Genomic DNA, 24,282 nt, shown 5'->3' on the forward strand with positions numbered 1-24,282 from the left:
TTTAGCGGTCAGGTTAGTCCTTTTTTTATTGATAGATCGAGCGATACCAAATATGTGTAGGTTTGATTTTTTAAAAATTTTATTTGTTTTATTTTGAATGGGGGGTGATTTGAACTTTTATATATATTTTTTTATTTTTAAAACTATTTTTCTTTAACTTTTGGCATGCTTCAATAGTTTCCATGGGAGGCTAGAAGCTGCCATAGCCTGATCGGATCTGCTACATAGAGGCGATGCTCAGACTGCCTCTGTGTAGCAGAATTACAGACTTGCTATGAGCGTCGACCACTGGGTTGCGCTCATAGCAATCCGGCACCAACAACGATAGAGGTCTCATGGAGACCTCTGGTTGTCATACCGACACACCGGTGACCTACGATCACGTGATGCGGGTCACCGGTGAGCGCATTTCCGGCCGGATGCATTTGTGAAATACTGCTGTCAGAGTTTGACAGCGGCATTTAACTAGATAATAGTCACAGGCGGATGGCGATTCTGCCTGTGACTATTGCGGGCACATGCCAGCTGTTCAAAACAGCTGAAATGTCCCAGCTTTGAGAAAGGATCACCACCGGAGCCCACATCAAAGCGGGTGATACTGACATCGGCGTATTAGTACATCCGATGTCAGTAAGGGGTTAAACTTGATTTTTCCCATTTCAAATTGTTTATCATTTAGTTACCCCATAATTTTGAACATATCAATATTCTCATAAGAAAGACAAAACCACACTTTAACTTTCTTAAATATTCAGGTTTATTAACCTTTTGGATTGACCAACAGCAGATGTTCAGCAATAAAATGAATTATCAAAAATACAAATTGCCTAATATCTGTCCACACAGCCCAGACAGATTTGTGTGTGTGTGTTATAAAGTGCCTCACAGAAAATCTGGATCCCCGATTAACATTCTTCTAGTACAGTTATCACTTGCTGGTCATTGTAGGTAAAGTGGCCCTCATGGTTGTTGTCCTTTTATTCACTTCTCATATATGTTGGAAACACCTCTGTGGCCAGTGATTAGCTGCAGCGTTCATGTGAGGGTCTGACATGATCTGTCCTTAACCCCTTCATGACCCAGCCTATTTTGGCCTTAATGACCTTGCCGTTTTTTGAAATTCTGACCAGTGTCCCTTTATGAGGTAATAACTCAGGAACGCTTCAACAGATCCTAGCGATTCTGAGATTGTTTTTTCGTGACATATTGGGCTTCATGTTAGTGGTAAATTTAGGTCGATAATTTCTGAGTTTATTTGTGAAAAAAACGGAAATTTGGCAAAAAATTTGAAAATTTCGCAATTTTCACATTTTGAATTTTTATTCTGTTAAACCAGAGAGTTATGTGACACAAAATAGTTAATAAATAACGTTTCCCACATGTCTACTTTACATCAGCACAATTTTGGAAACATTATATTGGAAGTTATAAGGGTTAAAATTTGACCAGTGATTTCTTATTTTTACAACAAAATTTACAAAACCATTTTTTTTAGGGACCACCTCACATTTGAAGTCATTTTGAGGGTTCTATATGGCTGAAAATACCCAAAAGTGACACCATTCTAAAAACTGCACCCCTCAAGGTGCTCAAAACCACATTCAAGAAGTTTATTAACCCTTCAGGTGTTTCACAGCAGCAGAAGCAACATGGAAGTAAAAAATGAACATTTAACTTTTTAGTCACAAAAATGATCTTTTAGCAACAATTTTTTTATTTTCCCAGCGGTAAAAGGAGAAACTGGACCACGGACGTTGTTGTCCAATTTGTCCTGAGTACGCTGATACCTCATATGTGGGGGTAAACCACTGGTTGGGCGCACGGCAGGGCTCGGAAGGGAAGGAGCGCCATTTGACTTTTTGAATGAAAAATTGGCTCCAATCTTTAGCCCACACCATGTCACGTTTGGAGAGCCCCCGTGTGCCTAAACATTGGAGCTCCCCCACAAGTGACCCCATTTTGGAAACTAGACCCCCCAAGGAACTTATCTAGAAGCATAGTGAGCACTTTAAACCCCCAGGTGCTTCACAAATTGATCCGCAAAAATGAAAAAGTACTTTTTTTTCACACAAAATTTCTTTTAGCCTCAATTCTTTCATTTTCACATGGGCAACAGGATAAAATGGATCCTAAAATTTGTTGGGCAATTTCTCCTGAGTATGCCGATACCTCATATTTGGGGGTAAACCACTGTTTGGGTGCACGGCAAGGCTCGGAAAGGGAGGCGTGCCATTTGACTTTTTGAATGGAAAATTAGCTCCAATCGTTAGCGGACACCATGTCGCGTTTGGAGAGCCCCTGTGTGCCTAAACATTGGAGCTCCCCTACAAGTGACCCCATTTTGGAAACTAGACCCCCCAAGGAACTTATCTAGATGCATAGTGAGCACTTATAACCCCCAGGTGCTTCACAGAAGTTTATAACGCAGAGCCGTGAAAATAAAAAAATAATTTTTCTTTCCTCAAAAATGATTTTTAGCCCAGAATTTTTTATTTTCCCAAGGGTAATAGGAGAAATTGGATCCCAAATGTTGTTGTCCAGTTTGTCCTGAGTACGCTGATACCCCATATGTGGGGGTAAACCACTGTTTTGGCACACGTCGGGGTTCGGAAGGGAAGTAGTGACGTTTTGAAATGCAGACTTTGATGGAATGCTCTGCGGGCATCATGTTGCGTTTGCAGAGCCCCTGATGTGCCTAAACAGTAGGAACTCCCCACAAGTGACTCCATTTTGGAAACTAGACCCCCAAGGGAACTTATCTAGATGTGTGGTGAGCACTTTGAACCCCCAAGTGCTTCACAGAAGTTTATAATGCAGAGCCGTGAAAATAATAAATGTGTTTCCTTTCCTCAAAAATATTTTTTTAGCCCAGAATTTTTTATTTTTGCAAGAGTAACAGGAGAAACTGGACCCCAAAAGTTGTTGTCCAGTTTCTCCTGAGTACGTTGATACCCCATATGTGGGGGTAAACCACTGTTTGGGCACATGCCGGGGCTCGGAAGGGAAGTAGTGACGTTTTGGAATGCAGACTTTGATGGAATGGTCTGCGGGCGTCACATTGCATTTGCAGAGCCCCTGATGTGCCTAAACAGTAGAAACACCCCACAAGTGACCCCATTTTGGAAACTAGACCCCCGAAGGAACTTATCTAGATGTGTGGTGAGCACTTTCAACCCCCAAGTGCTTCACAGAAGTTTATAACGCAGAGCCGTGAAAATTAAAAAATAATTGTTCTTTCCTCAAAAATTATGTTTTAGCAAGTAATTTTTTATTTTTGCAAGGGTAACAGGAGAAATTGGACCCCAACAGTTGTTGCCCAGTTTGTCCTGAGTACGCTGGTACCCCAAATGTGGGGGTAAACCACTGTTTGGGCGCACGTCGGGGCTTGGAAGGGCGGGAGCACCATTTGACTTTTTGAACGCAAGATTGGCTGGAATCAATGGTGGCGCCATGTTGCGTTTGGAGACCCCTGATGTGCCTAAACAGTGGAAACCCCTCAATTCTAACTTCAACACTAACCCCAACACACCCCTAATCCTAATCCCAACTGTAGCCATAACCCTAATCACAACCCTAACCCCAACACACCCCTAACCACAACCCTAACCGCAACACACCCGTAACCCTAATTCCAACCCTAATCCTAACCCTAATCCCAACCGTAACCCTAATCCCAACCCTAACCACAACTGTAACCCCAACACACCCCTAACCCTATCCGTAACCCTAACCACAAGCCTAATCTTAACCCTATTTCAAACCCTAGCCCTAATTCCAACCCTAACTCTAATTCCAACCCTAACCCTAAGGCTATGTGCCCACGTTGCGGATTCGTGTGAGATTTTTCCGCACGATTTTTGAAAAATCTGCAGGTAAAAGGCACTGCGTTTTACCTGCGGATTTACAGCAGATTTCCAGTGTTTTTTTGTGCGGATTTCACCTGCGGATTCCTATTGAGGAACAGGTGTAAAACGCTGCGGAATCCGCACAAAGAATTGACATGCTGCGGAAAATACAACGCAGCGTTTCTGCACGGAATTTTCCGCACCATGGGCACAGCGGATTAGGTTTTCCTTAGGTGTACATGGTACTGTAAACCTGATGGAAAACTGCTTCGAATTCGCAGCGGCCAATCCGCTGCGGATCCGCGGCCAATCCGCTGCCGATCCGCTGCGGGTCCGCTGCCAATCCGCTGCGGATCCGTGGCCAATCCGCTGCGGATCCGCTGCCGATCCGCTGCGGGTTCGCTGCGGATCCGCTGCGGATCCGCTGCGGATCCGCGGCCGATCCGCTCTGTGTGCACATGCCATAACCCTAACCCTACCCGTAACCCTAACCCTACCCCTAACCCTACCCCTAGTTCTAACCCTAGTTCTAACCCTAACCCTAGTGGAAAAAAAATAAATAAAAATTCTTTATTTTATTATTGTCCCTATGGGGGTGATAAAGGGGGGGGGGGTTATTTATTATTTTTTTTATTTTGATCGCTGTGATAGAACCTACCACAGCGATCAAAATGTACTTGTAAGGAATCTGCCGACTGGCAGATTCGGCGGGCGCACTGAGCATGCGCCCGCCATTTTCCAAGATGGCGGCGCCCAGGGAGGAGACGGCCGGACACCGGGAGGATCGGTAAGTATGAAGGGGTGGTGGGGGGGTGGATCGGAGCACAGGGGGGGTGATCGGAGCACAGGGGGGGGGGGATCTGAGCAAGGAGGGAGCGGACAGCAGGACGGGGGAGCCGGCAGGCGGACGGAGGGGACCGGAGGACTAACGGAGCACTGGGGGGGGCGATCGGTGGGTGTGGGGGGGGGCACTTTAGTATTTCCAGCCATGGCCGATGTTATTGCAGCATCGGCCATGGCTGGATTGTAATATTTCACCAGTTTTTTAGGTGAAATATTACAAATCGCTCTGATTGGCTGTTGAAAGTGAAACTGCCAATCAGAGCGATCGTAGCCACGGGGGGGTGAAGCCACCCCCCCTGGGCTGAAGCACCACTCCCCCTCTCCCTGCAGATCGGGTAAAATAGGAGTTAACCCCTTCACCCGATCTGCAGGGACGCGATCATTCCATGACGCATACGCTGCGTCATAGGTCGTTTTGGCACCGACTTTCATGACGCAGCGTATGCGTCAAAGGTCGTTAAGGGGTTAATTATGGAGAAGCTGCTTTATATCTTCTCATATGTTTCCCTTTATTATCTTCAGAAATGTTTTTTTATTTTATTTTATTCTCTCTTATTCCCATTCAGGTCTCTACGATATTGGATCCTCTCAGTGGAGATCTTCCATATAACAGAATTTTCCTGATTGACCCGTCAAGGATGGAAAGGGACAAGATGGCGGATCGGATGTTACACCTCGCCCTAGAGATCCTCTTCTGGCTTACTGGAGAGGTGAGAGATTCGGATGACGTCACATTACATCATTCTTATCTATGGGAATAACAGATGGACCGAACTGGAGAGGTGAGGACAATAGAAATGTCTGTAGTGAGATTTATTACTGTGTCTCTTCATAACCAGGATTACATATTAGTGAAGACCTCTAATGAGCGGTGTCAGTCCCCTGTGTCTGAGGGATGGGAAAGACCTCTGAGCCCAATCACGGGGCCTCAACCTCACAGCCTGATGCATGATGACATCAATGACCAGAAGATCCTAGAACTCATTTACAAGATGATTGAGCTGCTGACTGGAGAGGTGACACCACTGGGAATGCTGGAACATTATACAGTAACGTTATGAAGGGGTCGGGAAGCTGACTGTATCCTTGTGTGTGTCAGGTTCCTATAAGGTGTCAGGATGTCGCCATCTATTTCTCCATGGAGGAGTGGGAGTATTTAGAAGGACACAAAGATCTGTACAAGGACATCATGATGGAGTTTCCCCAGCCCCTCACATCACCAGGTAATAGACAGGGCTAAATATACAAGGCCTATAATTATCTGTATGTAAAAAAATTAATTCAGTCCCTGTATGTGTTTCCTCCAGTTCCATCCAGTAAGAGGACAACACCAGAGATATGTTTCCGTCCTCTTCTTCCACAGGACTGTAAACAAGAAGATCTTGATGTTCCTTTGGATCATCAGGTAGATGGAGAGAAGGTGTCATGAGATCTCCCCTATGATGTGTAGACGGCTGTGAAGGTTTTGTGTTCAGTCTTGTTTTATCCTCCAGTATTATATGTGTTATACTTGTGTAATGAGAACAGTGGAGATGGCAGGATTAGAGCTGATCATAGATGTGACTTCTCCATCTGTCAGTGACTTTTACAATATTTGTTCCAGGATGAAGATCTGACCCATGATAATACTATAGAGACCTATGTGATTGGTGATGAGTGGTGTAAACAGGAGATTCCTACATATGACTACCCAGGTGAGTAGTGACCACTAAATGCAGAGATGTCACAGATTCTCCTCAGTCACTGGCTTTTACCATCTTCTGTGAGCTCTGTGGTCTTAGATTCACCACTTCTTCCGAAGTGCTGTAAAAATATTAGTGATGAGCGAGCGAGCGTGCTCGCATAAGGTGTTATCCGAGCACGCTCATGTTCTAATGATATTCGAACACACCGAAGATACTCTATATTCGATTCGCTATGGCTGTATGTCATGCGGCTGTTCGACAGCCACAACCCATGCACGGATTGCCTGTTTGTTAGGACTTCACAAGCGCTGTGTATACAGAAATAGGAATAACTAACTTACTCCTCCAGACCCAGCAGTTATGTGATCACTGGATGTAGGAAAGGGGCAAGAGCTGCTGGACCCAAGAAGACCCAGTCAGCTCTGCTATGCAATCAGGAGGCTACAATTCCACTGTAGTTGAGACAAATATGCTAGGATTTAAAAAAGAAAAGAGTAATTCATCAATGAAATACCCACCAAAGGTCTTTTACAGCAGCATATAGAAGTTTGGGCACTTCTTTTCGAAATTACTGTTATTGTCAACAGTTAAGCAAGTTGGTATCGTTGTAATTGTACTGACCAGCAGAATTAAGTTGTCTTCACTTTTTCCACACTGTGTTTGGCATAAATAAACAAAAGACATTTCTTGAATTTTTGGATTTTATTCATCCTGCCTCCGCAAAATTGGAATACAGAACTGATCAAAAAATGTAATGTGCCTGAAAATTGTAGCAATAAAAACGTTAATTCGTCCCGCAAAAATAAAAACAAGACCACACAAGACTGTCTGCAGAAATATGGAAAAATTATATCTCTCTGAATGTGGAGATGCAAAACTTGTGTCTTTAACAAAATAAACATCTTTTAGTGGGTGACAACAGCCAAATATAAAAACCCAATATAAATCTGGTATCGATGTAATCGCACTAAACCAAAGAATAAAGTCGTCTAATCACTTATACCACACGATGAACGGCGTAAAAAATGAATGAAATCTATTCTTGACCTACTATTGATTTGTTCATTCTGCCTCCCAAAGATCCCAGTAAGTTTAGGCTGAGGCAGATGGAGGCACTGAGGATGCTGTCTGACCTGTAATTTGGTGAAAAGAAGGACACCACTGAACTGAGGCCAGATGGAGTCCAGAGTAAATCTGCTGCCAAATTAAAGTGAATGGATCCCTCAGGGGTTTCATCTCAATTATGTCACTCATAGATTTAGATGAAAACCCCCAATGTAAGTTCTCAGCATAGAGCGCCGGATAAATGTGATCCCAAATGTTATGTAAAATGTTCCTCAAAAATGGCAAGTCCCCACTCAGGTCCGTCATCTGTTAATTGAAATATAGGGGGCTTCCAAGTTACTGGTAGTACAAAGGCTCCGGAAAAGCTAAATGGCTCCTCGCTTTCCCCCCCAAAAAAATTCAGTAAATTCTGCACTCCCAAATTCAAATGCCCCCTTTCTGAGGCCCACAGTGTGCCTAAACAACCTTTAGCGCCCACATGTTTGGCATTTCTCTAGTGATGGGCCTAACGTATGGGCACTAGAATGTACTGGGCACTACAATAGCAGAAAACACTGATGGGAGTCAAATTCATCACTACGCGTATAGATAAAGTAAAAAAGGGGCATAATTTCCAAAATGGGGTCTCTTGAGTGGGCTATTCTGATGTTCTAGCACTTAGGGGCTCTGTATATGATGTCTGCAAACTATTCTAGGAAAATCTGTGCTCCAGGAGACAAATAGCACTTTGCCCCTCCCGAGACTTGCCGTATGGCTAACCAGTACTGTACATCCATATATGGGGTACTGCCATGTTCAGCAGAAATTGTGTGATACATTTTGATGCTATTTTTAGGGTGCTTTCCTATTGTGTTCTTGGGTCCAATCGGTTCATATTTCCCAACCCCCTCTGCAAAACATTGTTCGGACGTATGCGCCGACGGGGCCATAGATTGTAATGGTGACGGCAGAGCAAACGTGTGCTCTGACATGTATCGTTTTCGTGAGTGTCTGCCTACTGAAGGCGGACACTCAGAAGTAGTAAACTGCATCTGAGTGTCCACCTCCAGTAGGTGGACACTCCCAAAAATAATGCACGTCAGAACGCACACTTACTCTGCCGCCATCATCATCATCACAGTCTATGGCCCCATCGGCTTATACAGTGGGTACAGAAAGTATTCAGACCCCATTTTTCACTCTGTTTCATTGCAACCATTGGGTAAATTCAAAAAAGTTCATTTTTTTCTCTTTAATGTACACTCTGCACTCCATCTTGACTGAAAAAAAAAAACAAAATGTAGAAATGTTTGCATATTTAATAAAAAAGAAAAACGGAAACATCACATGGTCATAAGTATTCAGACCCTTTGCTCATACACTCATATTTAAGTCACATGCTGTCCTCTTCCTTGTGATCCTCCTTGAAATTGTTCTACTCCTTCATTGGAGTCCAGCTGTGTTTAATTAAACCGATAGGACTTGATTTGGAAAGGCACACATTTGTCTATATAAGACCTTACAGTTCACAGTGCATGTCAGACCAAATGAGAATCATGAGGTCAAAGGAACTGGCTCAGAGACAGAATTGTGGCAAGGCACAGATCTGGCCAAGGTTACAACATAATTTCTGCAGTAGTCAAGGTTCCTAAGAGCACAGTGGCCTCTATAATCCTTAAATGAATGACATTTGGGAGCACCAGAAGTCTTCCTAGACCTGGCTGTCCAGCCAAACTGAGCAATCGTGGGAGAAGAGCCTTAGTGAAAGAGGTACAGAAGAGAACCCCAAGATCACTGTGACTGAGCTCCAGAGATGCAGTAGGGAGATGGGAGAAAGTTCCACAATGGCAGAGTGGCCTGATGGAAGCCTCTCCTCAGTGCAAGACATTAGAAAGCTTGCATATAGTTTGCTAAAAAACACATGAAGGACTACCAGACTATGAGAAATAAGATTCTCTTATGTCATGAGACAATGATGGACCTTTTTGGTGATAAATCTAAGTGGTAGAAAACCAGGCACTACTTGTCACCTGCCCAACAGTGAAACATGGTCGTGGCAGCATCATGCTATGGGGGTGTTTTTTAGCTGCAGGGACAGGATGACTGATTGTCATTGAAGGAAACATGAATGCGGCCAAGTACAGAGATATCCTGGATGAAAACCTCTTCCAGAGTGCTCTGGACTTCAGACTTGACCAAAGGTTCACCTTCCAACAAGACAAAGACCCTAAGCACACAGCTAAAATAACAAAGAAGTTGCTTCAGAACAACTGTGACCATTCTTGATGGGCCAAGCCAGGGCCCTGACCTAACCCCAATTGATCATCTCTGGAGAGACCTGAAAATGGCTGTCCACTAACGTTCTCCATCCAACCTGACAGAACTGGAGAGGATCTGCAAGGAAGAATGGCAGAAGATCCCCAAATCCAGGTGTGAAAAACTTGTTGCATCATTCCCAAGAAGACTCATGGCTGTACTAGCTCAAAAGGGTGCTTCTACTCAATACTGAGCAAAGGGTCTGAATACTTATGACCATATGATATTTCAGTTTTTCTTTTCCAATAAATTTGCAAAAATTACTACATTTCTGGGTTTTTTTTCAGTCAAGATGGGGTGCAAAGTGTACATTAATGAGAAAAAATGAACTTTTTTGAATTTACCAAATGGCTGCAATGAAACAGAGTGAACAAAATTTAAGGGGTATCAATACTTTAAATACCCACTGTACTTCTTCCCTTCTGAGCTTTGCACTGTGCCTCAACAGTAGTTTTTTGACCACATATGGGTGACTTGGGGGTCAAAGCACAATTTTAGTGGACAAAAAATAATAATTTTCCATTTACTCAGCCTAATTTTATACAATTGAGTGAGTTGCGATCCTTCCGAGCCCTGCCGTGCGCCCAAACAGTAGATAGAGATATTGCTCAACAAATTGTACAGTGCAATTTTCCTGTTACCCTTGTAAAAATAAAAAATGTGGGGCTAAAACAATATTTTTGTGGTAAAAATGCAATTTTATTTTTTTTTACATTTTCACGGCTCAATGTTCTGAAATTTTGTGAAGCACCAAGGGGTTCAAAGTTCTCACCACACATCTACACAAATTCCTTGAAGGGTCTAGTGTCCAACATGGGGTCACTTGTGGGATGTTTCCATTGTTAAGGTACATCAGGGGCTCTCCAAACATAACATGGCGTCCACTATCGATTCCGAACAACTTTGCACTGCAAAATTCAAATGGTGCTCTTTTCCTTCTGAGCTCTGCCGTGCGCCCAAACAGTAATTTTTAACCGGTTATCTGCGTACTCAAGAGAAATTGCAGAGCAAATTGTTTTGTGTGTTTTATCCTGTTGCTTTTTTTGAAAATGTACAATTTATGGCTAAAGTATCATTTTGTGTGAGAAAGTAAAATTTTCCTTTTTTCCTTCCACATTGTTTTAGTTCCTGTGAAGCACCTGAAGGGTTAACAAACTTCCTGAATGTGTTTTTGAGCACCTTGAGGGGTGCAGTTTTTAGAATGGTGTCACTTTTGGGTATTTTCTGTCATGAACACCCCCAAAGTGACTTTAAATGTGAATGGTCCCTAAAAAATTGTTTTGTAAATTTTGTTGTAAAATGAGAAATCGCTGGTCAACTTTTAATGGTTCTAACTTCGTAACAAAAAAATGATGTTTAAAAAATTATGCTGCTGTAAAGTAGAGGTGTGGAAAATGTTATTTATTAACTAATTTGTGTGACATAACACTCTGGTTTAACCCCTTCACCACCTTGCAACTTTCCGTTATTCCTTTTTTTCATTTTCATTTTTTTCCTACCCTTCTTCCCAGAGCCATAACTCTTTTTTTTTTTTTTTTTTTCTTTTTCCATCAATATGGCAGCGTGAGGGCTTGTTTTTTTATGGGAGGAGTTATACTTTTGAATGACAACATTTATTTTGCCCGGTAGTGTACTTGAACATAATGCCAAGAGCAGTGAAATTGCAAAAGAAGTGCAATTCCACAATATTTTTATTTTTATTTTTTTTAATCATGTTCACTAAATGCTAAAACTTACCTGGCGATATGGTTCTCCAGTTCAGTATGAGTTTGCAGATACCAAACATGTATAGGTTCTTTTTTATTTAAGTAGTGAAAAAAATTCTAAAATTTTGTAAAAAAACAAAACAAAAAAAACACGCCATTTTCCATGGCTCGTTACATCCCCATTTTTTTGGATCCTGGGCTGAGTGAGGGCTTATTTTTTGCACACCGAGCTGATGTTTTTACTGATATAATTTTGGGGTAGATACGATGTTTTAATTGCCTGTTATTGTATTTTATTGCAATGTTGTAGAAACAAAAAAAAAAATTAATTCTGGCATTTTTTCCTCATTACGCCGTTTATTGATTGGATTAATTTACTTTATATTTTAATCGGGCGTTTCTGAACACGTGTTTTAATTTTTAATTTTTTTTTATATATATTTTTAAAACTTTTTTTTTTTACTTTTTACTGATTTTAAAAGTCTTCTTAGGAGACTTGAAGCTGCAATCAATTGATCCGTTATGCCACATATGTCAGGGCTTCAGCCCTACAATGTGTAGCATAAATCATGATTTACAGTGACAGGCATGGGGGTCTTCTGCAGACCCTCGACTGTAATGAAAACCCATCGACGCTCCGCGATCTCGTGACAGGGGCACCAACCTAATCTCTTGTGATGCTTACACTCGGCGCATGGTAAATACAACTGTCGGAGAGTGACAGCGGCATTTAACTTAACAGCTGCAGGTGGGTCTCTGATCCACCCATGGCTGTTAAAGGCACATGATGGCTGATCAGATCAGCATGTTGCTGTGTGCAATACCATTGTTGTGTTTCCTGGTGCACTGTGCTATAAAAGGCTTTTGGTCTGTGCCATAAAAGCCTCCTGATATGTGCCATGAAAGCCCTGTGGTATGTGCTATAAAAGCTTCATAGGTCTGTGCTATAAAAGATCTTGGTCATCGCTCTTCCACCTCACCCCCTTGCAAAGCATCTAAGCAGTGTGAGTCTCAAGTCATTCAGTAGTCTCTTCTGCTGTTTGATGAGTCCACTGGCTGATGTTCCGTGGCCCATACACCTGGCTCTGCCCCAGAAATGGAAGAGACTGAGGGCCCAACCACTGGTTCTGTTAGAGGACAGTCAGCGTACCATCGCAGCACATTTCCTGAGCTGAGGAACCCCAGTTCCGAACTGTTGCGACTTTCTGCAGTGTTCCGACCGTCAAGGAGGGCAGGGGTCAGGACTGGGTGGAAGATGATTTGGGGGACAATGATGTCCCAGACCCCACATGTAGTTAAGGCCATCCTAGTGATTTGTTCAGTTCAGAGGAAGAGGAGGTGGTCACATTGGCTCAGCAGCACACCAAAAGAAGCAGCATGGTGGAAAAACACAGCGGCCGACCCAGAGCCAGTACGTCGTCTACTACTGCCTCCCCTCGCTTCATGGGGATGAGCCCCCGGAAGCCAGCTCAAAGGAGTTCCCTGGCATAGGATTTCTTCATACAATGTACTGATGACAGGCGATTTGCAGGCTGTGCCATCAGAGCCTCAAGTGAGGCATACATGTTCTACAGCTACACATAAGGCATCTTAAATCCAAGCACAAAATGCAGTGGAGTACACATCTTAAAAAGCATGAGAAATCTGTGCCTCCTCCTGCTCCCTCTTTTGCTGCACTTTCAGCCTTTTCCTCTCGGTCATGTTCAACAGGAACACCACCAGCAGTGTCGCCGAACATGTCCACACCGCTGCATGAAAGTTTTCAGTTCTCCAGACCCTCTAGAGAAAGAGGAAATTCCACCCTACACACCCGCGAGCTATGGACCTGAATGTCAGCATTTCGAAATTACTGGTGTTTGAAATGCTGCCATTCCAGCTAGTGGAGATAGCTTGTTTAACCCCTTAACCTCCGGAGGTATTTTAGTTTTTGTTTTTCGCTCCTCTTCTTCCCAGAGTCTTAACTTTTTTATTTTTCCATCAATATGGCCATATGAGGGATTGTTTTTTGGGGGACAAGTCATTGGTTTTCCCATGTCATGTACGAGAAAACGGGAAAAAAACTCTAAGTGCAAAAAAAAAGTGAAATCCCACACTTGGTTTTTTGTTTGGCTTTTTTGCTAGGTTCACTCAATGCTAAAACTGACCAGCCATTATGATTCTCCAGGTCATTTTGAGTTCATAGAAACCAAACATGCTTAGGTTCTTTTTTTTTATCTAAGTGGTAAAAATTTTTTCCAAACATTGTTAAAAAAAAAAAAAAATAACACCATACCCGTAGTGTCTCTATTTTTGTGATCTCTGGTTGGGTGAGGGCTTATTTTTTTTCACGCCAAGCTGACGTTTTTAATTATACCATTTTGGTGCAGATATGATCTTTTGATCGGCCAATATTGCAATTTAATGCAATGTCGCTGCTGCCAAAAAAAAGTTAATTCTGGCGTTTTGACTTTTTTTTTTCTCACTGCACTGTTTAATGATCAGGTTAATCCCTTTTTTATTGATCACGCGATACCAAATGACGATACCAAATATGTGTATGTTTGATTTTTTTTTTTTTTAACTGATTTATTTTGAATGGGGCGACAGCGCTTGTTAAATGCCACTGTCAGCTTTTGACAGCGGCATGTAACGGGTTAATAGCCGCGGGTGGATCGCGATTCCACCCACGGCTGTTCTGGGCACATGTCAGCTGTTTCGGGAAAGATGTGGACTCACCACCGTAGCCCACATCAAAGGGATGGAGTCCGACATCTGCATAAATATACGCCCGATGTCAGAAACGGGTTAAAAAAATTGATGTCTGTGGCTGTCCCATAGTGTTGTTCCCAGCTGCCACTGCCATGCAGTCCATCCCTGCCATGCACACACTTTTCTGACCAGATAAGATGTGCACTGTGCAACTCCATCACTGACAAGGTCCATGTAACAAGACATGTGGACCAGTAAGCACGTCAGGAACGTTACATCTCCCTAACTGCCCACTGTTTCAATGTAGTGGCATACGTTTCTTGGTCCATGTTGCCTCCTCCTATTTCGCTTCCCCACCACCTCCTCATCCATTCTCAGGGAGTCCTGCACCATCAACTTCAGCACAGCCAGGGGGAAATGCCAGAAGGCTGTTCTGCACCTCATTTGTTTGGGGGACAGATCATACACCAGGTTAGAGCTGTGGACAGAGATCAAACAGCAGACACATGAGTGGTTTGTACCCGTGAACCTGAAGTCTGGCCTGGTGGTTTTCGATAACGGACGAAATCTGGTAGCTGCTCTGCGCCTAGCTGGTTTGACCCATATCCCTTGCCTGATGCATTTGCTGAACTTGGTGGTGCAGAGCTTCCTGAAGAACTGCCCAAATATGTCTGGTTTGTTGCTGACATCCTTACCTCTATGCCTCTGCAGGGACTGCAAAATGCGTAATTACAAGCTTACGCTGTTAGAGGCACTACTTACAATGTTCTCACCTGACATTGAGGGCTTAGTGGAAGAACAAAGCAATAGACAAAGAAGGAAGTTGCCAATACAGCTGGGGCACCACCACCATCTCGGAATGCACCCTGATCGAAATGTGGAAACACTTCCTCCGCATGCCACAACATCTGGCACCACTATCTGATATGGTCCAAATCCGCAAGAGACAGCATATCCACAACATAGTGGAAAAGTACCTGTCCACACGTATCCACATTATAACTGATGGGTCTGTCCCATTTAACTTTTAGGTCTCAAAATTGGACCCCTGGCCTAAGCTTGCCCTTTTACGGCTTGGAGATGCTGGCCTGCCCTGCAGCAAGTGTACTGTTGGAATGGCTGTTTAGCACAGCAAGGGGTGTCATCACAGACAGGCGCATGCACCTGTCCACCGCCAACATGGGCACGCTCACATTTATAAAAAATGAACCAGGCATGGATGACAAAGGACTTGTCCGTACATTTGGGTGACTGACTAGACAACTAAACCAGCCGCACTCAACCATGATTAGACTCTATTGGCCATTCGTTTAATTTTGGGTCCACCCCCACCCAAAGAAAAATAAAAAATGTGTTGGCTACCTCCTTCTCCGCCTCTGCAACTTCCACCTCACTTCCTATAAATTAATAGAAAAAAAACTAAAAATAATTAAAATAACCAAAATAATACAAAAAAACAGTGTTGGATAACTCTGTTTGACTGTTAAACCTACATAACAACATCTACCTCATTCTCCACTTGGACCTCGGCCTTCTGGTTTAATATAATTCTTTTTTTTTTTTGTATTTTATTCTGGTATTTCCATTAGTTCCCCTTAAAAAATAGCCAACACAATTTTTTATTTTTGTATCTCCTACTTGGCCTCTTACACGTGCATCATCACCTCCACTTGGACCTCTGCCTCCTGGTTCAAGATTATTATTATTTTTTTTATTTTAAGTCAGTGCCCAATCCCCATTTGTAGAGGGGTGTCCTGCTCTTACCCCCTTTTTGCTTCCTGTTGCAGTCCTCTACCCCTTAGACAGTGACCATTTTACAGCACAAAAAATTCAGGCCCCCATTGCCTCTAGGGGTGAAATTTGAATTGGTGCCTATGTGGGTATTGTTCCCCATGCAAGTGCAAACAACACTTTGTCTATGATAAACAATTATCCAACAATATTACAGTTTACCGTGAATTTTGCACTACAATAGTACAAACAGGTGTTACTCTAATTGAGACTGTCCAGCCATGGTGCACATAGTTTATGGAATTATTCCTGGTTATTCCTCTTGGGGTAAATACTTATTTCATGTTGAGTTATATGGTTCGTTTGAGCAATAAATTTGCATCTGGACGGGAACTCCTTTCTAATCCAATATTTTGCAATCAATTTTCTGACAATATACAATAATCTCGCAATTGCTATTTTGGTCATGTTGTCTGTTATTACCTCAGAGTACCCTAATATACTTGTCACTGGGTCCATAGGACAATGCACCCATATACCATTCCAATACGGCTCAACACTACGATCCAAAAGGAGGATAATCTAGGACAATGCCAAAGCATATGCAGCATGTCTGCCTGAAATTGCAAGCACCTTGGGCAGCTGAGACATTCTCCCAGGCTCGCTCATGGATATCTTGGTTACATATTCTAGAATAGAATCCCACCTATCGTCGTCTACACACTTGGTCAAAATTGTTGGTACCCCTTATTTAATGACAGAAAAACCCACAATGGTCACAGAAAGAACTTGAATCTGACAAAAGTAATAATAAAATTGAAAATCTATGAACATGAACTAATGAAAGTCAGACATTGCTTTTCAACCATGCTTCCACAGATTTTTGTTAAAAAATAACTCATGAAATAGGCCTGGGCAGAAATGATGGTACCCTTAACTTAATATTTTGTTGCACAACTTTTTGAGGCAATCACTTCAATCAAATGATTCCTGTAACTGTCAATGAGACTTCTGCACCTCTCGACAGGTATTTTGGCCCACTCCTCAAGAGCAAACTGCTCCAGTTGTCTCTTGTTTGAAGGTTGCCTTTTCCAGACGGCATGTTTCAGCTCTTTCCAAAGATGCTGAATAGGATTTAGGTCAGGGTTCATAGAAGGCCACTTCAGAATAGTCCAATGGTTTCCTCTTAGCCATTCTTGGGTGTTTTTAGCTGTGTGTTTTGGGTTATTATCCTGTTGCAAGACCCATAACCTGTGACTGAGACCAAGCTTTCTGACACTGGGCAGCACATTTCTCTCTAGAATCCCTTGATCAATAGTCTTGAGATTTCATTGTACCATGCACTGATTCTAGACACCCTGTGCCAGATGCAGCCAAGCAGCCCCAGAACATAGCAGAGCCTCCTCCATGTTTCACAGTAGGGACAGTGTTCTTTTCTTGATATGCTTCATTTTTCCGTCTGTGAACATAGAGCTGATATGCCCTGCCAAAAAGTTCCATTTTTGTCTCATCTGTCCATAGGACATACTCCCAGAAGCTTTGTGGCTTGTCAACATGAATTTTGGCAAATTCCAGTCTGGCTTTTTTATGATTTTTTTTTTTTTTTTTTTCAACAATGGTGTCCTCCTTGGTCGTCTGCCATGAAGTCCCCTTTGGCTCATACAACGACAGATGGTGCAATCTGACACTGATATTCCTTGAGGTTGAAGTTCACCTTTTAATCTGTTTAGAAGTTTTTCTGGGCTCTTTTGTTACCATTCGTATCATCCGTCTCTTTGATTTGTCATCAATTTTCCTCCTGCGGCCACGTCCAGGGAGGTAGGCTACAGTCCCATGGATCTTAAATTTCTGAATAATATGTGCAACTGTAGTCACGGGAACATCAAGCTGCTTGGAGATGGTGGTATAACTTTTACCTTTAACATGTTTGTCTATAGTTTTCTTTCTAATCTCCTGAGACAACTCTTTCCTTCGCTTCTTCTGGTCCATGTTGAGTGTGATACACACCATGTCACCAAACAGCTCAGTGAATATCTGGAGCCCTATATACAGGCCACTCACTGATTCCAAGATTGTAGATACCTGTGATGCTACTTAGTGGACACACCGTGATTTAACATGTCCCTTTGTCACATTATTTTCAGGGGTACCATCATTTCTGTCCAGGCCTATTTCATGAGTTTTATTTTTTTTAATTCTGTGGAAGCATGGTTGGAAAGCAATATCTAACTTTCATTTGTACATTTTCATAGATTTTTAATTTTATTACTTTTGTCAGATTCAAGTTATTTCTGTGACCATTGTGGGTTTTACTATCATTAAACGATTTTGACCACGTGTGTATCTCTCCCAAGTCTACCTCCCACTTCCTTCTAGCTTTGATAGGGTGTCCTACCAGAAAGGCGTGCAGCAGGTCTCTATACACTTCAGATATCGCCCCTTTTGTTTCATTGTTTTTAACCCCTTCCCGACATCGGACGTACTATACCGTCCGATGTCGGGTCCCCTGCTTTGATGTACGCTCCGGCGGTGAGCGCACATCAAAGTCGCGACATGTCAGCTGTTTTTTACAGCTGACATGTGCGCGCAATAGCGGCGGGTGAAATCGCGATCACCCGCCGCTATTAACTAGTTAAATGCCGCTGTCAAACGCAGACAGCGGCATTTAACTACCTCATCCGGCCGGGCGGCCGGAAATGAGCGCATCGCCGACCCCCGTCACATGATCGGAGGTCGGCGATGCTTGTATATTGTAACCATAGAGGTCCTTGAGACCTCCATGGTTACTGATCGCCGGTGGCTGTGAGCGCCCCCCTGTGGTCGGCGCTCACAGCACACCTGCAATTCTGCTATATAGCAGCGATCTGATGGTCGCTGTTATGTAGCAGAGCCGATCGGGCTGTGCCTGCTTCTAGCCTCCCATGGAGGCTATAGAAGCATGGCAAAAGTTAAAAAAAAAAGTTAAAAAAAATGTGGAAAAAAAAAAAAATATATAAAAGTTTAAATCACCCCCCTTTCGCCCCAATCAAAATAAATCAATTAAAAAAAAAAATCAAATCTACACATATTTGGTATCGCCGCGTTCAGAATCGCCCGGTCTATCAATAAAAAAAAAAGCATTAACCTGATCGCAAAAGGGCGTAACGAGAAAAAAAATCGAAACGCCAGAATTACGTTTTTTTGGTCGCCGCGACATTGCATTAAAATGCAATAAAGGGCGATCAAAAGAACGTATCTGCACCGAAATGCTATTATTGAAAACGCCAGCTCAGCACGCAAAAAATAAGCCCTCACCCGACCCCAGATCACGAAAAATGGAGACGCTACGGGTATCGGAAAATGGCGCAATTTTATTTATTTATTTTTTTGCAAAGTTTGGAATTTTTTTTCACCACTTAGGTGAAAAATAACCTAGTCATGTTAGGTGTCTATGAACTCGTACTTACCTGGAGAATCATAATGGCAGGTCAGTTTTAGCATTTAGTGAGCCTAGCAAAAAAAAAAACAAACAAAAAACAAGTGTGGGATTGCACTTTTTTTGCAATTTCACCGCACTTGGAATTTTTTTCCCGTTTTCTAGTACACGCCATGGTAAAACCAATGGTGTCATTCAAAAGTACAACTCGTCCCGCAAAAAATAAGCCCTCACATGACCAAATTGACGGAAAAATAAAAAAGTTATGGCTCTGGGAAGGAGGGGAGTGAAAAACGAAAACAGAAAAACGAAAAATCCCACGGTCATGAAGGGGTTAAGTATGAAATCTAACGTGAGATCTATTTGTGTTTCTATAGGCCCTTTTCTGCCTTGTGTCTGCAATACATGCTGAACCCGTCTATATTGAAATAGATTTTGCCTTGGGAATTGAAATTCTTCTGCAACATTTCATACAATTTTAGCTTCTCTCGGCAAATCAACTGACAGATCAGGCAAATACCCAATTCTTTCCACTCACCAAATCTCTTCATATTACTGAACTCCTGAAAATAGATGTTATCCCAGATAGGTGAAAACCTAGTGAAGGGAGTTACCCCCCTAATCTGCTTAATTTTCTGCCACATCTTATGTATTAAATTTATGGTATGGTAATGTGATCCCCATTTCCTAAAGAGTCCCGCCTTCAGTCCCATACTGAATGGCACGATCTTTATTAAGTGCTCCAAACTGATAGGTACCTGTCCCTTTCCTAGTGTCTCTCCCCAACCCTTGAGGTGTTGGCTTTGTGCAGTATTACCAGGGATTAGGGAGCGATGGGCCTCCCTCCTCTTTCAGTATTTCCTGTTTAAGTCTCAGACTCTTCTTATCCCACAACTCCCCAAATAGTGATTTTATCTAGTGGAACGAGCTCATTGGGATCCAGATGTGGGGAATTATGCAACACGCATAACAGTTGCGGTATAACAATCATTTTGAGGAGATTCACTCTGACAACCACCGATAAATGTAACTTGCGGTATTCCACGCAGTAATTTTAGTGCGCAGTCTTTGTAATAAAGGGCATAAATGAAGCTCCTCAAATTTAGTCAGTGGGAGAACTATATGAATCCCTAAGTACTTAAATCGTTGAACCACCTTTAATTTGGTGCGTAGTTCCACCTCTTGAAGCTCATCAAGAGAATGCCAAGAGTGTTCAAAGCAGTCATCAAAGCAAAAGGTGGCTACTTTGAGGAACCTAGAATATAAGACATACAGTAATTTCACTTGTTTCACACTTTTTTGTTAAGTATATAAATCCACATGTGTTAATTCATAGTTTTGAATTGATGCCTTCAGTGTGATTGTACAATTTTCATAGTCATGAAAATACAGAAAAATCTTTAACCCCTTCATGACCTTCGGATTTTCCATTTTTTCGTGTTCATTTTTCGCTCCCCTCCTTCCCAGAGCCACAACTTTATTTTTCCATCAACATGGCGATGTGAGGGCTTATTTTTTGCGGGACGAGATGTACTTTTGAACGACATCACTGGTTTTAGCATGCAATGTACTAGAAAACGGGAAAAAAATTCCAAGTGCGGTGAAATTGCAAAAAAAGGGCAATCCCAAACTTGTTTTTTGTTTTTTTGATTGGCTTTTTTGCTAGGTTCATTAAATGCTAAAACTGACCTGCCATTATGATTCTCCAGGTCATTACGAGTCCATAGACACCTAACATGACTAGGTTATTTTTTATCTAAGTGGTGAAAAAAAATTCCAAACTTTGCTAAAAAAAAATAAAAATATTGCGCCATTTTCCGATACCCATAGTGTCTCCATTTTTCATGATCTGGGGTCGGGTGGGGGCTTATTTTTTGCGTGCCGAGCTGGCGTTTTTAATGATACCATTTCGGTGCAGATACGTTCTTTTGATCGCCTGTTATTGCATTTTAATGCAATTTCGCGGCGACCAAAAGAAGTAATTCTGATGTTTCGAATTTTTTTCTCGCTACGCTGTTTAGCGATCAGGTTATTGCTTTTTTTTATTGATAGATCGGGCTATTCTGAACGCGGAGATTCCAAACATGTGTAGGTTCGATTATTATTTTTTTAATTGATTTATTTTGAATGGGGCAAAAGGGGGGTGATTTAAACTTTTATATTTTTTTTATTTTTTCACATTTTTTTAACTTTTTTTTTTTTTTTTTACTTTTGCTATGCTTCAATAGCCTCCATAGGAGGCTAGAAGCTGGCACATCTGGATCGGCTCTGCTACATAGCAGCGATCATCAGAAATGCAGGTGTGCTATGAGAGCCGACCACAGGGTGGCGCTCACAGCAAGCCTGCATCAGTAACTATAGAGGTCTCAAGGACCTCTATGGTTACTATTCTGACGCATCGCCGAGCTCCGATCATGTGACTGGGGTCGGTGATGCGATCATTTCCGGCCGCCCGGCTGGAAGCGCCGGTTAAGTGCTGCTGTCAGCGTTTGACAGCGGCGTTTAACTAGTTAATAGCGGCAGGTGAATCGCGATTTCACCCGCTTCTATTGTGGGCACATGTCAGCTGTTCAAAACAGCTGACATGTCCCGGCTTTGATGCGGGCTCACCGCCAGAGCCCTGCATCAAAGCGCAGTATCTGACCTCGGACGTACTATCCTGTCCGAGGTCAGAAAGAGGTTAAATGAGAAGGTGTGTCCAAACATTTGGTCTGTACTGTACCTGGTAATAATTTTGAACGTGTTTTCCTGAATACATACATTTCGATGGGTCATGGGAGTTTCTGTAGATATGTCTGATCTGAGATTCAGAAAAAGAGGTACACATGCAGGGCCGTATTTAGAGTTTCTGCTGCCCTAGGCACTTTTAGTGCTGCCTCCCCCTTTGGTGAGTATGACACTATCGGCCGGCAGTGACTTTGTCAAAAATTGCTGATGTGACAGTAGCCTTTTGCAGCAGATCCAGCAGTTTTTTCACATCTGCTGCGTAACGGATTACTTACGGTAACACTGTATTCGGCCTCATTCATTCCCATTGGGATTTGCGGACATTTGCCACGATCTGGCAAATGCGGTATCATACCTCCCAACTTATGAAGAAGGGAAAGAGGGGCAAATTTTAGGCCATGCCTCTGACTACACCCATTTCACAACTAGTCACACCCATATCCATGCCCCAACCACACCCATTTAGTACTGCTGATCACACTGTTTCATAAACAATAATTATAAACAAAAAAAATGATGGCCATACAGTGCTCCATACTGTATAACGACCCCACATGATGCTCAATACTGTATAATGGCCACACAGTGCTCAATACTATATAATGGCCACACATGATGCTGAATCCTGTATAATGGCCACACATGATGCTCAATACTGTATAATGGCCACAGAGTGCTCCATACTGTGTAATAGCCACACATGATGCTCAATACTGTGTAATGGCCACACATGATGCTCAATACTGTATAATGGCCACACAGTGCTCTATGCTGTATAATGGCCACACAAGATGCTCCATACTGTATAATGAGCCCACATGATGCTCAGTACTGTATAATGACCCCACATGATGCTCTATACTGTATAATTCCCCCCTCCCATCTTGTATGCATGGCTCATCTCACCCCCCTCCCATCCTGTATGCATGGCTCATCCCCCCCCCCATCCTGAATGCATGGCTCATCCCCCCCCATCCTGTATGCATGGCCCATCTCACCCCCCTCCCATCCTGTATGCATGGCCCATCTCACCCCCCTCCCATCCTGTATGCATGGCCCATCTCACCCCCCTCCCATCCTGTATGCATGGCCCATCTCGCCCCCCTCCCATCCTGTATGCATGGCTCATCTCACCCCCCTCCCATCCTGTATGCATGGCTCATCTCACCTCCCTCCCATCCTGTATGCATGGCTCATCTCACCCCCCCTCCCATCCTGTATGCATGGCTCATCTCCCCTACTGTATGCATGGCTCATCTCACCCCCCCTCCCATCCTGTATGCATGGCTCATCTCCCCCGCCCATCCTGTACGCTTGGCTCATCTCTCCCCCTCCCATCCTGTATGCATGGCTCACCTCACCCCCCTCCCATCCTGTATGCATGGCTCATCCCCCCCCATCCTGTATGCATGGCTCATCCCCACCCTCCCATCCTGTATGCATGGCTCATCTCCCCCCCCCCCTCCCATCCTGTATGCATGGCTCATCTCACCCCCCTCCCATCCTGTATGCATGGCTCATCTCTCCCCCCTCCCATTATGTATGCATGGCTCATCTCCCCTACTGTATGCATTGCATGGCTCATCTCACCCCCCCTCCCATCCTGCATGCATGGCTCATCTCACCCCCCTCCCATCCTGTATGCATGGCCTGGCTCATCCCCCCCATCCTGTATGCATGGCTCATCCCCCCCCCATCCTGTATGCATGGCTCATCTCACCCCCCCTCCCATCCTGTATGCATGGCTCATCTCACCCCCCTCCCATCCTGTATGCATGGCTCATATCCCCTACTGTATACATGGCTCATCCCCCCCCCCCCCCCCATCCTGTATGCATGGCTCAACCATGCATGGCTGTCTAGATGATGGAAATCTCACCTGGGCCATACTAAGGAAATCCTGAAAACATGACCTGTTGGTGGCTCTTGAGGACCGAACTTGGGGAACACTGGTATACAGAAAGAAACAGTTCTTTTTAGTGGCCACTAGGTGTTAGCGTAATACCACAAAACTGTATTAAGGCATTTTTGGCTGACCTTTATTGATTTTAGAGATGCTCTCTGTATTTCCCATATAATGGAAGATAAATGTCCCGGAAATAAATTTGAGAGGTGTAGTGATGAGTCCACGTCTTATTTTATTATTTGATGTGCAGAATATTACTAGGCAAGCACCAGATGTTTGTGTGGTACTATAAAGGTGCTGCGGGGTATCCTCACCAGCCCAGGTTGGTCAGGCAATAGGGCTTTATGCCTAGGAGTATTGGGTATGGGGCAGCAGG

At 43.3% G+C, this 24,282-nt stretch overlaps 1 protein-coding gene across 4 annotated transcripts in view; it reads left to right on the forward strand.

The window, feature by feature from the left end:
* LOC143767446 (uncharacterized) overlaps positions 1 to 24,282 on the forward strand; it is a 212,448-nt gene that overhangs the window by 184,431 nt on the left and 3,735 nt on the right. For all 4 annotated transcript variants that reach the window (XM_077255783.1, XM_077255782.1, XM_077255784.1 and 1 more), the window contains exons 2-6: positions 5,255 to 5,398; positions 5,528 to 5,704; positions 5,788 to 5,911; positions 5,996 to 6,093; positions 6,292 to 6,382. In XM_077255783.1, the coding sequence (XP_077111898.1) occupies positions 5,255 to 5,398; positions 5,528 to 5,704; positions 5,788 to 5,911; positions 5,996 to 6,093; positions 6,292 to 6,382 (634 nt within the window). The remainder of the gene's footprint in view (positions 1 to 5,254; positions 5,399 to 5,527; positions 5,705 to 5,787; positions 5,912 to 5,995; positions 6,094 to 6,291; positions 6,383 to 24,282) is intronic.

Source organism: Ranitomeya variabilis, chromosome 4, assembly GCF_051348905.1.
Source record: "Ranitomeya variabilis isolate aRanVar5 chromosome 4, aRanVar5.hap1, whole genome shotgun sequence".
NCBI classification, from domain to species: domain Eukaryota; kingdom Metazoa; phylum Chordata; class Amphibia; order Anura; family Dendrobatidae; genus Ranitomeya; species Ranitomeya variabilis.